Source organism: Agelaius phoeniceus, chromosome 4, assembly GCF_051311805.1.
Source record: "Agelaius phoeniceus isolate bAgePho1 chromosome 4, bAgePho1.hap1, whole genome shotgun sequence".
NCBI lineage: Eukaryota > Metazoa > Chordata > Aves > Passeriformes > Icteridae > Agelaius > Agelaius phoeniceus.
This window is the reverse complement of record NC_135268.1, coordinates 25,276,812-25,296,055: the sequence shown is the minus strand read 5'-3', so window position 1 is coordinate 25,296,055 and position 19,244 is coordinate 25,276,812. Positions and strand designations below refer to the sequence as shown.

At 43.8% G+C, this 19,244-nt stretch overlaps 1 protein-coding gene across 15 annotated transcripts in view; it reads left to right on the top strand.

Moving 5' to 3' along the window:
- The first annotated feature begins 4,959 nt into the window (after positions 1-4,959).
- The window catches only part of EPHA5 (EPH receptor A5), a 193,557-nt gene continuing 179,272 nt past the window's right edge, over positions 4,960-19,244 (top strand). For 10 of the 15 annotated variants that reach the window (XM_077177129.1, XM_054632799.2, XM_077177128.1 and 7 more), the window contains exon 1: positions 5,099-5,391. In XM_077177129.1, coding sequence (XP_077033244.1) covers positions 5,256-5,391 — 136 coding nt within the window. In that variant the 5' untranslated portion in view covers positions 5,099-5,255. Of the gene's footprint in view, positions 5,392-19,244 lie in introns of all 15 variants that reach the window. The other 5 variants (XM_077177134.1, XM_077177132.1, XM_077177133.1 and 2 more) reach the window with 1 other exon arrangement.

Sequence of the window (19,244 nt, the reverse complement as noted above, 5' to 3'; positions counted from 1 at the left end):
GGAAAAGTAAGAATGAAAAGCAAATGGATGTTCTAATACCTTTTCAACTTGATTCAGGACTGCCACACACCTTCTGTGTGACCTTGAGCAAGTTATTCAAGGGCTAGACTTTCACAGAGCACTTTGGTACTTGTAAATGCACCCAAGTCACTGGCACAAGCTTGTGCAGCATCTGTTATAGCTCATGACTGAGTGTCCTGAGGAGACAACCCTGTTCCCTTTAATATCTGCTGATTCTTATTCTGAAAGAAGAATAAGATAACTTCATTAGTATTTAGAGAACATTGTCCCAGATCTAGAGTAGCCATAATCAATTCAGTAATGTTTATCTGAATCTTTAACCTCTCCTTTGTTTCTGTCTATCTGTGCAGGAGTAGTTATGTTCCCCTTCCTCACAGGAGTGGGTTGGGAAGACTGGCTCAGGAGTGTGAGGTGCAGAGCTACTGCAGTTAGTGGATGCATGTAAATAGGTTATGATGAGAAATGTGGAAGCAAGTCCATTATTAAATTTATACAGGGCTAACAGTGTAATCAAATTAGCCTTTGCACTTTCTCCTGTGCTCCACTTTCTGCATTAGAAAATCTCCATAAATCTCTGCAAAGCCATTTCATTTGTTCCCTTTAATGCTCTTCTTTGGTGTGATGCAAAGAAACACCTCAATACTTGCTAAGTAGTGAGTGGGCTGCAAGTGGTGCCAGCTGTGGTGCTCACAAGTGTGTACTTCCACATCTGACCTGGATTATTTTGCTGATCAGTCTAATCCACACTGGCATGTGAAGTGATATACACTGTCCCCTCAGGGACAGGGAACATTGCACTGCCTGCAGTGGCCTGCTAACACCTGGGATCTGGCTCTATGGGGGTCACTGTAAGGCAGTGAGAGGGAAGCAGTGACACAGCATTTGCAAAGGGGAGAGTGTGCTGCCAGGTCATGGGCTTTTGGAAGGACTCTTATCGGGATGGAGGGCTGGTGATGAAGCACTCCAAAGGAAAATGCCAGGCTGAAATGTCATGCTTTCTCCAAGCCTTTTCTGACTGAAACAAATATTCACATGTTTTTCCCATGCATTTTCACGGGTTTGGATCTAATTTCAGGCTGTAAATGAAGTGAGCAGATTTTCCTTAGTGCACAGTTGCCAATAGCTCCTGTGTCTTGTGGGGGTGGCAAAAGAGAAATTGGTGCTGAGACCATACAAGTGACTGGGTTGTGAACTTGCACTTGCTTTATTTACCACTTGCTCATTTTTCTTCATGCAAATTACGAGTTCTTTGGTGAACATCTTTCTCTGCACTGCAGAGTGAGGATTCCAGCAGCCTGAGGGGCACAGGGACGGACATACCTCCTCTGGCCAAGCGGTGGCCCACCCGCACTGGCTCTGCAACACTCCTGTCCCTGCTGGCTCCTGGCACTGATTTGTCTGCTGTCCACTGGGGCTCTGGCGATTGCTTTCTGCAGCCCAAAAAGGCTGCTGTGGTGGGAGTTGAACAACAGCCATTTTGTGCTCAAATTGTAGTTGCAGTCATGGTACTAATCCAAATATATCTACTATGCAAAGCTGCTTAGCTGCTCCTGGATTGCTTTTTTCTTTTAATATGCATCTAGTTTTTGAACAGAAGGTAATTCTTCTGTTTCAAAGGGCTTGTGGGGAAAAACAAAAAAAAAAAAAAAAAAACAAAACAAAACAAATTACTAAATTTCATTAGGGTATTTCTTAAAGGTGTCATCTTCTCTGACTCTTGAAAGAAAAGGACTTTTCAAAGGAAAATGGAAATGCTTACACGCCTAACTAATTAAACAGTTTGCTGCATTATAGTGGTCCTCTATTCCATTATTGCAATGAAGACATGACTTTAGAGGGACTGTTTGCACTTAAATTTAAAGTATGAAATTGAATCTTTTCTCGGATGAAGGCCATGTTGAATATGGAGATGTAATAAGTATTTCGCCCTTACACTTCAGTAAAGGATAATGATATAGGGAATAGATTTGGCTGGCAGTTTTTGGTTCCTGAAATAATCTGAAGGATAGACTCATTTATTTTTCAAGTGTATCCTGTTGATGATAGGATAAACAGCACGCTAATGAAATGAATTGGCAATGCAGAATTAGAAGCCAGTCAGAACACAGAAATTATATGAAGGGAACTACCTACACAGGAAAGAAAATAAACTTGGGAAAAATGAGCTTTTGCATATCTAAGTGGAAATAACCAGAAATGCACTAACTCCAAAGATGTCTGGTTTAATAAATAGTTTAAAACACATGTAATAGCTGACAGCAGATTGCATGTGACGTGGCAAGTTACACAGGGCAAAGCTGTCATTACAGTTTCAGACACTATGTTCAAGAGCATTTTAGAGTCAGTTGTTTATTATGGCACTAGTATGATTACACTTCTGAGCAAAATGTTGATGGAGATGTCGAGAGAACTGGAGGGACTTTGTAGTATAACAGTATTACTATCACTCTACAGGAATGACTCATGAGAAAAAGATGTAAAGGATTAAATATAGATCTTAACTGAGTGATGATTAAGAGGAAATGCTGTTTACATAGATGAAAAGACACAAATGTAAGGGGCAGGAAAAAGTTAATGAGATGCAGAAAGAAAGAATTGAAACTAAGACAAAATATAGGCTAGATATGGGGAGAAAAGGTATGATTCTGCAATGGTTTAGGCTCCTGAATAGTTTGCAAGGTGACCAATCCCTTGTGATTTCCACAGTAAATTTGCTCAAAGCAATAGAAGATAAACTCTTCGATGTGAAATAGGAAGGGATCCCATGTGATTGTCCAGCTTCTCTCTGATTACCCATCAAGGCTACCTGGGTTGCTGCAGCACTTTGCTAGAATTTCTTTCCTCTCTTTAAGAGCCTGCTGGGTGCACTGATGAGGCAAAATCTAGGGGGATGGGGGGGAGAGTTGCCTGCTGCAGATTACTAATCAGATTGGTGGCAAAAGCAGGAGGAGAGTTTTAGAAGACAGCCCCCAGCAGGATTCACTATAAGGTGCATATCCTGCACCAATATCCTGCATTTTGGAACAAGGCAATACCCCTTTATAAGGCAGCATTTCCTTTTTTATCAGTGTTCCATGATGTCCAGTGAGATGGGTGGGGTGCTCTTGCTGTGTGACATGCAGGGTGGGGAACAAAACAAATATCGTGGACTAGGAGCTTGTTTCCTGTAGGAAGAAAAGAGGCAGCTAAAATGAAATCTAAAGCATGGTGGCTATTCTTAAATAGCTTATGAATCATATGAAGCTCATCTCACTGTTTCCTAGAAAATTAAGATGTCACTAACATATCATCTGAAATGCCTCTAAATTATAAGTCTGGCAGTCCAAACAGCAGTTAGTGACTGTCAAACAGCATTGAAAATTGGGAGCACACAGCAATTTGACATGAGATTCTGTTAAGAAACTTGTCTAGCTACAGCAGTCTTGCCCTCGTCCAGCAGAGGTGCCCATCCGGCTTGCCATTTTACTTGTTCTTTGTCATCTGATCTTTTTTACTGTTCTAGCAAAGTGGTTTTTCTGATGTCTTTTTTTTCCTGCATTGTCCCAATTTCTGGATGGCAAAACTTAACCATTGCTTTTGCAGATGGCAAATCCCTAGAAAGAACTTTACCCCATGGTGCTACTCCCCTCCTTAACCTGATGCAGGGCTGGGGTCAGACATTCTCAGCTGTGATTTATTCCAGCGGAGGATCCAGTCACGTTCCATTTAGAGGGGTTGTGTGATAGCAAACCTCCTTTCAAACTTTGGACTCGGAAGGTATTCAAATAGTGAAGATCTGAGGCAGTGCTGTGAAGAGATGCATGCCGCACTTTACGTCTGGCTGGCAACTCCACTGTCGTACCTCATGTATAGTAACAGTCCTTGCCTTGTCCTCCTGGTGGCAGTAAAAATGTTGAATAGCCTGAGGTAGAGAATCCTCTTGCAACAGGAGCCAACACTTCTGAAAATAATATGCATGAACATATTCCATATGTTTATGGAAGTAGCAGAGGTGTATATGTGGTGTAAAGACGCAGAGAAACACGCTGTCCGGCTAATAAGGAATTAAAGATGAGTAATGTCGGTGTAGAGAGCTATGTTATCTGAAGTTCCCCGGTTGAAAACTACCTGTCCTCTTCAAACTGGCTTTGGGGATTGTATATTTCAATTGCAACTTGCTTGGAACCCTAGTCTTGAACGTTGCACCTTGGAGATAGAGGGTGCCCGTTGCAGGTGCTCAACTTTTGGTTAAGCTTTTTATTATATAAATCAACAGGGGTGAAATGATGGAGGAAGCACGAGGTGAGCAGGGCTCTGGTTAACTCATCTGGCTGCTTATGCACCTGCAAGGCTGGGTTTGGTCTTTATTGGCTCATCTGGGAAAAGTTTCCTCAAGCGAGGACCAAATGCGAGTGAATAAACCTCCCAGAATTAATTTCTTTGGAGCATTTTTTTTTTTTTTTTTTTTAGGGAGATGGCCTGACTGACAACTAGGGTTCTGAAAGGTAAAAACATCTCAGTGTAGAAGTGTTTGAACAATACTCTTGGGCACATAGCGTAATTCTTGGGAATGGTCCTGGGCAGGGCTAGGAGTTGGATTTGATTATCCTTGTGGGTCTCTTCCAATTCAGCACATTCTGTGATTCTCTAAAACTAGCTGTGCTGGATTCAGGGCTGTGCTCTGGTGGTGGCTTGGGGTAAAATACACCTGAAACTCATCTTTCTGTCGGCTCCATTACAGAGTTTGTGGCATTTTTGCTTACCTGGCCAGGGGTTAGCCTTCCTCTCAGGCTTGCCACCATTGTGAGATCGCGGCTTTCCCGGCTCTGAGCTCCGTGTGTAGGTTTTGGCACCGTGACTGCTGCGGGGAGCTCTGGTGTTCCCCGTCCCCCCGAGCGGGCTCGAGGGGCGCCTGGCAGGGACAGCGCTGCCGCCGCTCCCTCGCACGGGCATCGCGGGCGGCCAGAGCGGACACTGGCGGTGCGGTGCCCGCGGCTCCCCGGCTCCGGGAGGCTCGGGGGGCGCCGTCCCCCGCACACGGCGGCGGCGGGTCCGCCCCGTCGGGGGCGTCTCCGCGGCGGCGCGGGGCCACCTCCCCATCCCCGCCCCCTGCCTCCCCAGTCGCGGCGGCGGCTGGACGGGAGCGGAGGGAGCGAGTGCATCCGCGCTGCCAGCCCGCCCCGTCCCGTCCTGAGCCGGCCCGAGCGGGCAGCGCTGGGGGGGAGCCGCCGCCCCATGCGCTGAGCGGCGGCGGGATGGGGCCGCGGGGCACCGGCGGCTGGGCCGGCCGCGCCGGGGCGCCGGCTCCCGCTCGGACGTGCCTCCTGCCGCTGCTGCTGCTGCTGCTGTGCGCCGCGCTCCGGAGCCTGCGGGCCAGCCCCGGCAGCGAGGGTGAGCGGACACGGGGTGGCCGGGCCGTCGGGGCAGCGCCCACCCGGGAGGGCGGCCGCCCGGCGGTGCGCGGCTTCAGACTCGGCGGATTCAATTTTGGGACATTCTGGGGAAAGTGGAGATGGGCTGTGCCCGCGGGGATGCGGGCGGCACCGCCGGTGGGGCAGGGGGCTCCCGGCGGGCAGGCTGGCACGGGTGGGTGTGCACAGACGCCTGGGCACGGGCAGCGGGTGTTGCCCTTGTGCGGGGATGGATGGATGGATGTGTGCGGGCGGGTGCGCACGGCGGTGCCTGCTCGCGGTGTGCCCGGCAGTCGCACAGGTGCATCGGAGCGGGTGCCGGGCTGGCACCGGGGAGTTCGCACGGGGCAGGGGAGGCTCCCGGTGCGGAGCCCTGCAAGCGCCGGCCGCAGTGCGCTTACTTCGTGGCTTAAAATACACGTATAAAAAGGAGATGAAGCCGCGGCGGTGTGTAACCCGCAGCGGAGCGCGGCCGCTGGGGACGGATTTTTTTATGCCTTTGATCTTTGTGAGGCCAATGGCCAAAAACGCGTCCAGGCTTCTTGTCTAGCAGGATGCTTCCAGTCTTTGAAATTGACTGGGATTATTTTCTCCGTGCGTGGTGTGGGCACTGCATGGGGCTTTCTTATATTTTTGGATCCGCGGGCAGGCTGTAATGTGAAAGCAATGGGTGGAGAAGTTCAGCATCTGCAGGGGATGCCAGCGGCTCGAAGCCGGCTGGCGTCGTGATGCACCGTAATTATTTGTGAAACTCCTTTAGAAGGAGGAGGAGGTATGCAGGGGTTTGTAAAGGAAAACCGTACCAGAATTTCAAAGATGTGGCCTGAGGTAACCAGCTAGCTGTAATTTATTTTTGAGAGCGAGAATAATGTGAATTGCAGTTTTCTTTAAAAAAAAAAAAAAAGTGCAGAGGAAGGGGGAGATACTGTTCCTCTGTGTACAAAGATATCTAATATTCAGGAAGTGCATTGGTTTGGGAGATGATTGAAATGGTTTGGCTTTGCCTTGGTTAGATAACAGTGGGCCCAATCCTTCTGCCCCCATGCAATTTCAGATTATTTCACCCGTGGGAGCGATGCTGTTGAGATGGCATGGCTGATTGAGAAGGGCTTTCCCTGTTACTCACCTTCGTTTTAGGAAGCATGCTGTCCTGTGTGAGCCCGTCTGCCATGATACCGTGCTGAGAGACCAACAGATGCTCCGAGCCCCGTCTCAGTCATCCCTGCCAGTTCTCGGAAAAGCTGGATATTGCTGACTGAGTCCACGGGACCGTTTGCCGAGCACAGAGGTGCCTCTGCGTGAACAGGCAGCTGCAGAATAGGACTTTTACACGATAGGAAACTACTGGAAAGGATTAATGAAGCTGCCTGGCAAATGGCTTTAGTGGCATCTTCACAGGGAGGTTGCGAGGGAATATTACAGTAATGACGAGCAGTGTGAGCGCTTGCTTCACGGTGTCTCTGCTGCTACTTTTCTCACTGCTGCTTTCTAATTTCCATCTCCTCAGTAAATGCAAAGCTAAAAAGCTGCTGCTAGGAGGGGTCTGACTGTGGACCTGAACTTTTTTTCAGTGAGCGCTGTCCTTCGCTGCGAGGAGATTTATTTGTAAACAAGCATTATTTGACAAGTGCCTCTCGCAGCGTGCCTCCTTTGCCAATTGCTAGGGAGCAGCTCCGTGCCTGGGAATGGCTCACCCTGCAGTACCTGGAGCCCAGTGCGTGAGCAGCCTCAGGCAGTGGAGCCCTCCTGTGCCAGCTGACACTTGTCGCCAGTTTGGGTTTGAACTTGGCTGCGTCTGGGCTCTGGTGGGAGAGCTTCTCCCCTGGGGGCTGGTTCTTCGGCTGGCTCAGAACTTTACCTTTGCTGAGATGGAGGTAGCCATCTTAGACCAGTGAATAATGTTTACAAAAGTTGGTGGTATTGGGTTTATTTTTGATTTATTATCACTCATCCTGCTCAGCGTGGGTAAACAGCTAGCCAATAGCCTGTGCTGTGTAGGCATGGAGCACATCAGTAGTTGCATAGATGATGACAAATTATCAGGATAATTTTTTTCTTTACCCCTGCATGGTGTTTTTTGTTTCTCTAAATCTTACTGTAACCCACAATGACTTCGTGGAATAAAATACATGCAGTTAACAATTCACAGTATGTGATGCTCTATTTTACCCTCTAGTGGAGGGAAGTTAGGGGAAAATGCTTTAAAAAAATCTAAGTTATGATTCAGAGGGGAGAAAAAAGTAAATTAATTGTTTCAGTTCCTTATCATGGAAGTAGCTTTTTCCATGAGTTTCAGAAGCTCCTGCCATTTTTATGGAGAAGTAGTGAGTGCCCAACCTCTATCACAAATCTAGTCACTTTCATAGATATATCCAAAAATGAATTGAAGGATATAATTGGGAAAAATGAATTAATTTTTCTCCAGCCTTTCCTGTAATAGCAAAATAAAACAGATTTTTATTTTAATCACCTTTCCTCAGTTTATATGTTAAAAGCAAAACATGTAGTGAAAGAAGACTCAATACTATTTCATGCATTTTCAAGTGTTGTTTAGCCATTATTTTTAACTCTTTAGCAGAGCTCATTGTTAAAACTAGACACTTGTTTTTAGCTTTGAGTAATGTTTAAAATTCAGAAATTAGTCCTGATGAAAATATTCCAGAGAGTACCCTGAAAGCATTGTGCAATTTTGTGAAGTGCTGGTATTCCAGAAGTGCATGGTTGCTGTAAAATGCACTCCCTGTGATCAGAGGGTCCGAGAGGCAGCCCTGCAGTATGCCACTGGGCTTCCTACACTGCCTTTGGTTTAAAAATGCATGTGTTTTAAATCTTCCTGTTGTAAGTACTAGGGTTTGGGAAGTGGCTTGTATAAATTATTTATGTGGAACACAATGAATGACTGATTTGGTTGAAGACTCCCCCCCTTCACCCTAAACTATATGATTTGTTACACATCGCCCATGGATTTGAAGAGGTTTGCAGATCACATTTGGTCGTCACTTAGATGACCTTAAAAAGTGTCATGTGGGCAAATTATTAAAATAATGGAGTGTGTTATATCTGATTGCTTGTAACAAAGTAATTCCACAAGATATTTGCATAATTGTAATTAAATAAAAAGTATATTTCATTTTTGGGCTTTTCAGCAGAAGTGCTGATGAGGCAGTGCTTAACAATGAAGTGTACTGTTAAGCAAATCAAAAGAAATGCAGTTTGCAAGCATAACATTGACTTAAATAGAGGTGAAAAAGGCAAAATGGATCTTTGGAGTCTGTTGTATTTGTTTTAAGACTAGAAGGATATTATTATTTTTTATGAACTCCTGCTTTGCTCCATTCCCTCTTAATTGTTTCAGGGCTTTTTGAAGCTTGCTTTATCTCAAGTATCTCATTTGTTATTTGAATGAATGAATAAATGAGTACAATTAAAGGGGTGGGTCTGGTGCTGGCAAAAATAAAGGAAGGTTGTAATTTGCAAATTATTTGTGCCAGAGCCTGAAATGAGCCTACCTGTTCTCAGTGTGTTGATTTGTGTGTGTGTGTGTTGTCTCATAGTGGTATATAATTTCTGTGTCATAGCACACAGATAAATGCATATTTAGCTATAACATTACAATGTTTATCTTTAATTAGTGAATTAAGTCTTTTTCAGGAGGTTTTTTTTTGGCGTAGTAAAAGCAGGTGGGAAAATAGTCTTAATTTTCATATCAATGTATATAAATTAGTCTAATGCTTCAGACGAAAATACACACTATGAGAATGTTCTGCTTATTAGGTTGTACTGCTTGGCTTAGTATGTCATGCATTCACACAACTACAGCATTTTGTGTAATTCTGTAGGTGTTGAGTGCTGCTGGCATGCATTTGCCTTGTGTATGCAGAGCAGGTAAGTCTGGACACATTTCAGTGTGCTCACAGTGCCTTAAGGAGGCTGTAAGGAGTTATCAGTTCTGTATTTGGTGTATTGCAATGGTTCCCTGTGTGCTTGCCATGAGAGCAGAGCATAGCCTCAGTGCCATGTGTTTATTTTACTCACTGGAGTAGTCCCATTAACTTTTAAATTTACTGCAGTGGAATTACTGGTATGAGGAAGGACAGCTCATGTCTAATGGTCTTTTTGGGATCTGTCTGATGTGTGATTTATGGCTTTTCAAGGGGTTTAGAATGACTCAGTTATGGCTTTAAAATGGAACTACTATCCTTTTGACAGTAAAACAACATTTGAAACTCAGCACTTTTAAGTATATGACTAAAAGCATTGCTGCCTAATGACACATTTTAAACATGGAAATAAACAATGGCAAAGATTGACTCCAAGATAGTGCCTGTTTCCTTCAAAGCTCATCTTAAAATTGTGATAAATAGTAGAAAACAGTCAAACTGTCTCAAACAGTAATTGACTGCTTATAATGTGGTAAATTTTGATACTATAATTTGATGTATAAAGCAGCTATTTGCACATCAATATACAGAGGGGTTAATTCCATGGAAGGAAGGGAATTTGTTTGGCTTGTATGACAGATTCTTCCCCCTTCACTGTTAACTCTCCCACCATTGCCTCACTTTTTAGCTCCAGTATACAGTCCAGTTCCATGTCTGCTGCTCTCTTTCTGCTGAATAAGAAAACACAATCTTGCCCACGGTGAAATGTTTATTTTTTACACTAAAAATTACCAAGCTTTTTGCAGCAGGCTTGCGGGAGGCACAGGTGGTGAGGTAAAAGCAGGATTTCATAAAATCTGGCAGAAGTTGTAAAGGTGGGACAGCTTTTGACGTGGTGTCCTGTGCTCTATTCTTGCTGGTTTTATGCTTTATTGTTCCAAGGATTTCCATGCTGCTTCTGCAAGAATCCTGGTGTCCAGCATGTGCTGAGAAAGTTCAGAGCCCTTAACCTGGGAAAGTCCAGCTGAATTAGCTCAGCTTAGTGATGGTGTTGGACCCTGTTGGCTTTAGGGTCTAGACCCCCCCAGTCTTTCTGACTTGGAGCTGCATTTCTAGAGGTCCATTCCTGTAAGTGTGAAAGTGTGCACATACTCGAGTGGAGATGAGCTTTAAACATTGCTCTGGGATGTCATGGAAATTAAGCCCTGCCCCAAAATAAGAAGAAAACAAACTCTTTTTGCAATTTAAAAAAATATTCTCACTTCCTCTTCAGGAATAAATTGGAGTCTTTATATGGAATAAGGGGAAAATGAGAGAAACCCCAAACACACACAGATTGGTCACTTTGTAGAAGCACTGAATTTCTTAGTTAAGTGCTTGCTTTTATGGAGGAAAAAGTACTCACTCAGCTCTTCAGTAGGTACTCAACCTATTACTGTCCATTAAAAAGGTTTAAAAAAGAATGTTGTTCTTCTAGTAAAACATGTAAATGCAGAATTGATATCTGTCACAAATGCACCTTTCTGAGTAACCATAAGTGCTGCTGAGAGATGAGGCCTCATTTCAACCCAAATGGACTTGAGCTGGATCTTTTTCTTTACTCAGAGAATGGTGCAGAAATACTGTGTTAATTATTGCATTGGAACAAACAAATTTTTTAACTTTCTCTTCACTAAATTGGTTTTCTTTGATCTCTGCTAGAAAAACTGATGTGTATTTAAAAAGTTTGTTGAGAATTCTCTTTTTCCTCTGAAAATATATTTTATTCTTATGGTGTGCCTGTTTTTTGGCACAGGCAGAACAGAGAGCTGGATTGTCCTTTGTTGTGCCTGTCCCTCACTCTGCTCTGTGACGAACTGGACATTGAGGTGACAGGTGAAAGCATTTCCTGCCCCAGCTGCTTTCACAGCCAGCTGTATTGGCAAACCTGAGCACTGGCCTTCAGTAGCTTAAGCTCTCTCTAGGGATTTGTTACCCTTTGAGTTGTCTCTTTGACCTATTATATCTCTTCCAGTCTCAGTTTTGGTATTTGCTATCTCTTTGGTCAGTGCATTATCTGAACCTCTCCGAAGGTTTAATGCACTTATCCTCTTGGAGGTGGAAAGCAATTATCCCTGTCTCCTGCAAGGAAGCTGCTCCAGAGCAGGCAATCAGGAGGAGATGGAAGCACTGTGGTCCATGGCTGCTGCTGGGTGTGGTAGGTGATGGGTGGGTGGCTGTTTGCAGAGATGCAGAGCTTATTGCCTGCTGTGGACAAGGGTGCTGGGAGCTGCAGGCTGCCCTGGGCTGTGTGTATGAGCACAGCTTTCCTGTTTCTTGCAGAGAGGGCTGAAGATGCTTTGGGCCAGAATAATTGCCATGGGAACATTTCAGTGGGTGCTGTTTCACCAGGAGTGGTGTTGGTGGTAAAACACGCTCCTTTTCTCTCCCTCTTGCCTGGCATTTGAGTGGTGCAGCAGGTGTGCTAGGAGCACTCTGACCAAGGTGCTCAGGTGACCACTGGCTGGAAGCATGAGTGATGCCTCCAGAGAAGGTGATGCTATGACAACAGGTCTGAGAATTCCCCTGTGAAGTGATCTGGCATCCCTGAGGAGGAAAGGGATTCCTGCTTCTTGTCTTCCCACGGGCAAGCTCCTGAGAATCTGTTCAGCAAACTGTGCCTTGAACAGGAAACTCTGCATGAACAGCAAACAGTACCCTCAGAGGCTGAGAGCTCCTCAGTGTAGGTGGCTGTGTAGCAGGTGTTGAACCTGTAGGAGAGAGGATAGAACCCTGGGCTTGCAGGCTTTCATGTCATTTTGGTGCAGGGGGCAGTATTGAAGTGTTTTGCCGAGGTGTTAACTACTGGGTTCTCTAACTTGGATCACTTCATGTTAGAAAGAGATCAGAACAACCAGTCTGAACTTAGTAATTCCCAGAAGGGATAGAGGAACACCTGAGAGAAAATCAATTATTCATCATCAGTAATGAGCATTTCTTGATGCTTCTGAGTGGACTTGTATCACTTCTTAAACTGTTTGTCCCAAAACAGTGAAACTACTTGGGGAAATTATCTACATACCTACTTTTTTAAGATAATTTCTAAAAATAACCCAGTCATTTTGGCTTATCCATCCTTGCTTTACTAATACTCAAAAGCAAATTCTTACTAAAATGTGTTGACAATGTGCTGTTCCCACTAGCTACCTCCACCCTCTTCCCTCCACAGAAATAGAAGGGATAAACTGTCAACCGCCCTGCAAAGCCAGTAGATCATTTTAAACATTTTTTTTCCTCCCAAATGCTTGCTAAGCATTATGTCTGTTCCTCTTATTTTCTACTTGAATGAATTCAGTGGCAGCAGAGTAGTCATTATTTTTAACAGGAAGGCTTTATTGGTGGTGGACAGTGGGATCTTGCAAGTCCACTGGTGCTGAAAGCTGACAGCCTTGCCAGGCCTGGATATACCTGTGCCAAATTTCTTCAGTTTAGATATATGCATAACAGAAATTGATCTCAATGTCTTTTAGGACACCTTTTAGGAACAGAGACCACAGAAGACTGTATTGCTTTTAGTTGTTAATTTAGGGAAGAAGGTGAGATTTCATCTCAGCCCTGCTAGTGGTGTTTTGATTGCACTGAGAAGGTGTTGGGGTGCTAACATTCAGCTTGACTCTGTGTGTGCTTGATGAGGTGCTAGCTTTAAGCAGGGTCTTGAAGAAATTGCTTCCTTCAATGGCTGCAGATGCCTTGACAGTGGTTGGAGGCCCTGATCTGCAGGACAGCACTGGTATTTTGTTTCTCCATGCAGGCTGGTTGTCAGGTTGCAGGTGCTGGTTGCATGTTGCACTCAGTGGAAGCTTCTTTTTCTTTCTTAGTGGTAAAGTGATACTTGCCCAGATGGTTACCCAAAAAAGTGGGGCTGCAGCCAGCTTAGAAATCTGCTCTTGTGTTGGTACAGTGTTGTTTCCAGTGAATTTGATGAGTGAGAATGGAAGTGTTTTCCAGGCCTTCTTCACAGTGAATAAACCCTTTTCAGTTAAATGGTGATTTTGGTGGGAATAGGAGTGTTTACCATTAAAGAAAAGCAAAACATTCCTGAAGTTTTTAAGTTTCCAGGCACTTTGGTGTCAGGCTAATCCAACCACTTTCTTCCATTAAGTAATGTATGGTGGGAAGAACAAATGACTGCCTCTTGTTTTAACTGGAAATTTTTGTAAGGAAAAACTCTGCAGTTTTCTAGTTGTTTTAGTGGGTCAGGTTATCAAAGTGAGCTTTTGGTCTCCCTCCCTGGTGCTACAGCTGGTTCTATGCACATGGGGAAAAAATGCAGCCAACCTGAAGAACTTTGTCAAAGGGCAATATCATTTCCTTGTAAACAGTGTGTTCAAGCAAATTACAGATGTAATGCAGAAATTACTGGATTAAATTCTCTAGTTGGTGTTACGATTGCAATTGTCCATCTGGCCTTAAAAATCTATGAATCTGTGATGCAGATTCATTTTGGCTCTTGCTATAAAAGGGAATCATGATAACTTGGATCAGAATGAAGCCAACATAATAAAATATAAATCTGCAGTTAATATTAGTTTGCAAGTTCATTAAGTAGTGTATACTTTCCTCCTCCAGTGGGCTATAAATAATAGGTTCTGCTACAGCTTGTACTCTGACGTAGCTTGTTTCCACTGATGGAAATATTTCAGACGCTCTTGCTTCTGTGTGTTTTGCCCCTACTCAATGTAGCTCATTAATTCAAGGCATGTACTCCCTGATGACCTTGATTTCTTTCAGGAGATACATTTTTTCATTTGTTTTTGCTTTCATGAGTTATTTTTGACTTTCACTTCTTGGACTACCTTGGATATATACTTTTTAGAGAAACACTTGGCACAACAGGGAAAACTGTTGGACAATGAATGAACTGCAGCAATGAGCTGCAATAAAATCAGTGAAGATTTATGAAGCAGGAAAACTTTGACCCATTATGATGATGATGGAAGATTCCTCTGCTGTCTATGTGTCTTGCTAGTGCTGTGACCCCTGGAAGTACTGGAGGAAGGATGGGGGTGTATGCATTGTAAGGGGAAATGAGCTCTGTTAATGATGATGTTGGCAGCTGTGCCCCCTCCTTTGGGTGGAGGGGAGTAAAGGCATGAAGCTTGGTGGAAAGTCTGTGATGCTATTCTTCTGATGACCTGAGATGAAGTCTCAGGTCAGATGAAGACCTCAGAAGAGGTCTCCTGAGACCTTCTGATGAAGTGCAAAGTGCTGCTGTCACATCTTGTCCTGCACCTTGACCCCCATCCAGCAGAAGGTTTCACCTTGTTCTTAATTGTCAGTGAGTGTTCCTGTGAGAGGTTTCTTTAAATGTAGTTGTTCCCACGAGCTGTGAGTGTTGGGTCAGAGCTGGGGCTGCCTTGACCACCCACAGAAAGGTTGGAGGTCCATTGTGTCCTGCAGTGTGTGTGCAAAGGGGGCCAGGAGCCTGGAGGAGGATGTAGGAGCATGACCTTCTTTCACAACGAACTTCAGCTTCAGGCTACCAGAAATAACATTCACATTCCTGTTCAATTTGTTACAATTTTATTAAAGAAAATTTTCCTTCAGTTGTTAAAAACAAAACATTTTCATTTAAGTGTTAACTTTTATTTAGGTTTAGTTAGTTGTTAATTGTTTAGAAATGCGCTACTTTAGAACTCATGTGATGTCTTGAAGTATCTGTGCAGGCTTTCAGGAAGGTTTCTTTACTCCTGTTTGTTTTGTGATGGAAGGTGGTTTTTTAGGGTCAAAGTGGATTTTCTTTCCCTCCTGTTTTAGGTATATTTCAGTGAGATAAAATAAAAAGATATTATGGCTTTACATACGGCTTTATAATGATATAAATTCCATCAGCTTTTGCTATCCTGACCATTTTGCCTATTCTAGAGCTCTTAGTTAGGGGATACTTTGGTAGAGGATGCCTTGTGGTAAACCTTGGCTTGCAAATGGTGCTACTGAAGAGCAGCATTATTCTAGTGTATGATTTGTTGGAAATTAGCTCAAAGACCATGGCAACTCTGAAGAGTTCAGTTTTTGTATGTCTACAGAGACTTTGCCCCAGTGTAAGCAGTGAAGGATTTCCTGGAAGATCTTTAGATACTAAAATGGCAGGAGGATGTGTAGCTGGTAGGATCAGAAATACTCCATGTTCTAGACTGTTGGTTGGGCATTTTTGATTTTTAGCTTGGGGTTTTTTTCCCCCGCTTGAAATTGGAGTGAAGGAAAAAAAACCCCAACACTCCAGATGATCCTGCTCCAGCCCAGAGCCAGAGGAACCATCTCATTTCAGTGGTGTGATCAAAACAATCCATGAATTGGTGGCTCCTACTTCAGCCATTGTACCATCATTTTAAGCCTGTCCTGCCTTCTCCTGGGCAAGCTACTGCTGCCACATGTTTTAGGTGGCTGTGCCAGGTGGGGAGCTCTGCTGTGCTGGGGAGAGTTGGTTTAGGGCAGTGTTGAATTTCATGTGCTTCCTCCCAGCCACGGGCCCGGTGTAGCCATGGTTAAGCTGCTCAATGCCAGTTGTATGACCATGACAAGGACATTTGAGTAAAAAGCTATATCCAGGCTCCCTGACAGATTCCCAAGTGAAAAACCACTATTAATTCACCAGCTAGAGTTCAGGGCAAAGGTTTAGATCACGTCTGTTTTTACTCTAACTTGATTGCTCACCTGTAGTAACCAGCCTGTCAGAGGACAAGAGTGTATGCAAACTCCCCAGGCTATTATTCTGTATTAAAAAAAAAAAGAAGCTGTGGTATGACTTTAGACTTAATCATCATTTATCCTACCCTGAAGGCATGGAAGTTAATGATGATATAGATCTGTGTGGTTTTGTGTTCCCCTTGACTGAGCATTAGAAATAATTAGGGCTTGTGGGATGGATACACTGATGGTGGAGATGAGCAAAAAATATTATATATTATCTTCCAAGTTTGCTGGCAAAGATACAGGTGCTAAGTGTGTGCTTATGGGGTCTGAGGTTTCTTGCTTTTTTGTTGAGGTAAAGCTAGCTGGTGCTGATAGAAAGGAAGTAGGGATAAAGGACTTCTGTTATTTTGGAGCCTTTTAAGGTTATGGGCCAGTCAGAATTGCTAGTAATTTCTGAAGAGATTTTTTTTTTTCAGCATGGTTAGCTCTGCAGTATCCCAAGTGCTCCTGAGTACAGCTCTGGGTTATGCCCATGGAGTAGGCAGTGCTGGGGTAAGTCCAGGAGTCACCCAGGAGCTGGCACTGGACCTTTTGAAGTGTGCAAGCCTTGCACACATAGCTGGTGGTGCTCCTGGATTACCTCCTTTGGTGTCCTGAGTGTTTGGATTACTTAGTTACTAAACGCAGCCAAATACATTCTGACAGTCATCACAGGTTGAATAGGGAGGAATGGTTCTGTTCCTGTTTTCCTCTGTTCCAGGTGTCTATTTTACCTGCTGTTTGCTCACTGATTTTTTTCCCCCAGCCTGGCCAAGTAGCATTATTTTTGATAAAAATAATTTCAGCAAAAATAATGTTCCTGCCAGGCTGGAAGGTGGTGGGAAGAGAGGTGGTGCTGAGCCTGTCTGGGCTCGTGCAGTGGGACCAGTGTGTGTTCCAGTGACCTCTGGGCAGTGCAGGACAGGAAGGCTGCCTGAGAAAGCATCCCCAAAGTGTGCCCCCACTGCCATGGGGAACTCCTGCACCTGGGCTGTTGGAGGAAACACCCCTCCCTTGGAGTGGGGGATGCTGGGGCCCTGTTTTGAGGCTGCACTGGGGTGGGGTAGTGACCTGCAAATGGTGCAAGTGAAGGACAGACAGACAGACATACTGGAAGTGACTGGGGAGGGTGCTGATGGGGAAGATGCAGACACCTTGTATCTCAACAGAGCAAGTGATAATTTGTGCTTATAACCTAGAATTTTGGGACTTCTCAAAGCAAAACATCTCTGTCCTTGGAGGTGGTTTAGGTTACTGGCTAAATGTATTCATCAGAGCAGATGGATGCAGTGCAGTGGTTCAGATGCTGCAGTGTGGAAGCTGCCCTGAGCAGGGTAGGTGATAGCTGCTCATGGGGCATTCAGTGCCTGCTGTGCCTTACAGCCCCTCAGAGCCTTTCTGAGCTGTGCTGGGAGCCCAGAGCCATGGACAGCTTCAAGTCACTTGTCACTTTTGCCTTCTTGGCACATGAGTTTTGAATTACTGCATGGTGCCTGTCAAAAGGTGTATTCCATCCTATTTATTTAGGCAGAATGCAAGAGGATACAAGAGGAATTGAGTCTTTTCTAGCTGGGGATTTGGTATTCATCTCTGCTAGCTGACTCGCTAGTCAGAAAATTCCCACTGACTTGACTTAGAGTTGAATGGGCTGTATTATTTTTTCATATGCAGAAAATTATTTTGAATTGGAAGTTAATAACAGCAATTTAAAAATTGTCATTGATAGAAAGATAATACAATATTTAGTTGTATCATGTTCTTTTTATGATCTGATGTTCGAATAAAGCACTTTTTCTGGTTTTTCCTTAATTAGCGTGTCATGAAGAAGCTTGTGACATCAAACACAGCATCTAATTACATTCATTAGTAGCATCTCCAGGACAACTTTTAATTAAGTTGTACAATGTAGATCAATACTTGTTTTGCATCCATTGCAACTTAACGACAGGAATATACTGTTCTGCACAGTTTAATTACAGTGATTGTAATAGAAGGAATTTGAGTAAACCTGCCATTTTAGCAACTTCATTGCTGTCTCTTGCTTTTTAAAATAGTATATAGTTATAACATGGGATGTGTTGTTTATGTGTCTTATTTTGAAGAATATTTTGGGGTCACTCTTTTTATCCCAAGAAAATAGAGTGTAGCTCAAGAGCACTTGGATGGCAGTGCTTGACTTCAGCTGAAGCAGGAGAAATTAATTACCATTTTACCTGGAGACTTCACAAGGGGAAAGGCTGGGCATAACTGGGTGGCATATCTGGTGGTAGGTGATAGCAGTAGCTTTTTTTTGCACAGACTCTGGGGTGGAAAGCCACCTGATTGTATGTTTACTTACTGTGAATACAGTCCAGTGTAGTCTCTGAGTATTGCTTCCACCACATGTCCTGTAGTTTGGTAGCACTGACAGCTTCCAACTGTTTCTGCTTTTGGCAGGAAAAAGCAATCCAGAAATGAAAACCCTGTGCCACCAAATGTGTTTTTTACTCAACATAGCAAAAATATACTTGACTAGGCAGAACATGTATGCCTTGTGGTAGTGTCCTGCATTAATACTTGCATGCATTGTGAAAATATCTGGATAGACAAATCACTTTTAAGATAAGTGTTTGCCCAATCTGAGAACTCTGTGTTGTAATTTTTGTGTTTTGGCCTGATTTTGTGTACAAGGGACTACAGCAGTCAGCCTTCAGTGCAGTACAATGATAAAGACCAAATTGATTTAGAGAACTTTGGGTTTTTTTCCAAACTAAATCAGTTGCTTAGCCTTCCTTTGTTTTTAAATATTCCTTAATATTTTAAAGGAGCAAACTTTGCAGTATAGTACTTCTGGATTTTCTTACTGTGCCTCCATAAATGGCGTAACCCTGAGGGTTAGTTATGATACATGCCTTCTTCAAATTTGTGCTTACAACTTGTTTGTTTTTTTCTCTGTAGCAATCTTTAAGTACTTACATCATTGCAATTCTAAAGAAAAGAACACAAAACCTCAGCATCCATTTCAAGCTTGTTCTTGGTCTAGATAATCACGTGCTAGATAGTCTTGAAAGTCCAATTACCAAAACTTCCAGTGAGATTTTTAAAGAGCATGCAGGGTGGAGGTCAGGAATTGAAGACCCAGGGAAGTCACTTCCTTTTCAGGAAGAACATGAGTACAAAAAGTGAGGTCTTATGCAAACAAATATACTGACAGAAGTGAGTGTTGTAATCTGATGAAGTATGCTATTAAGGTAGACAAAAG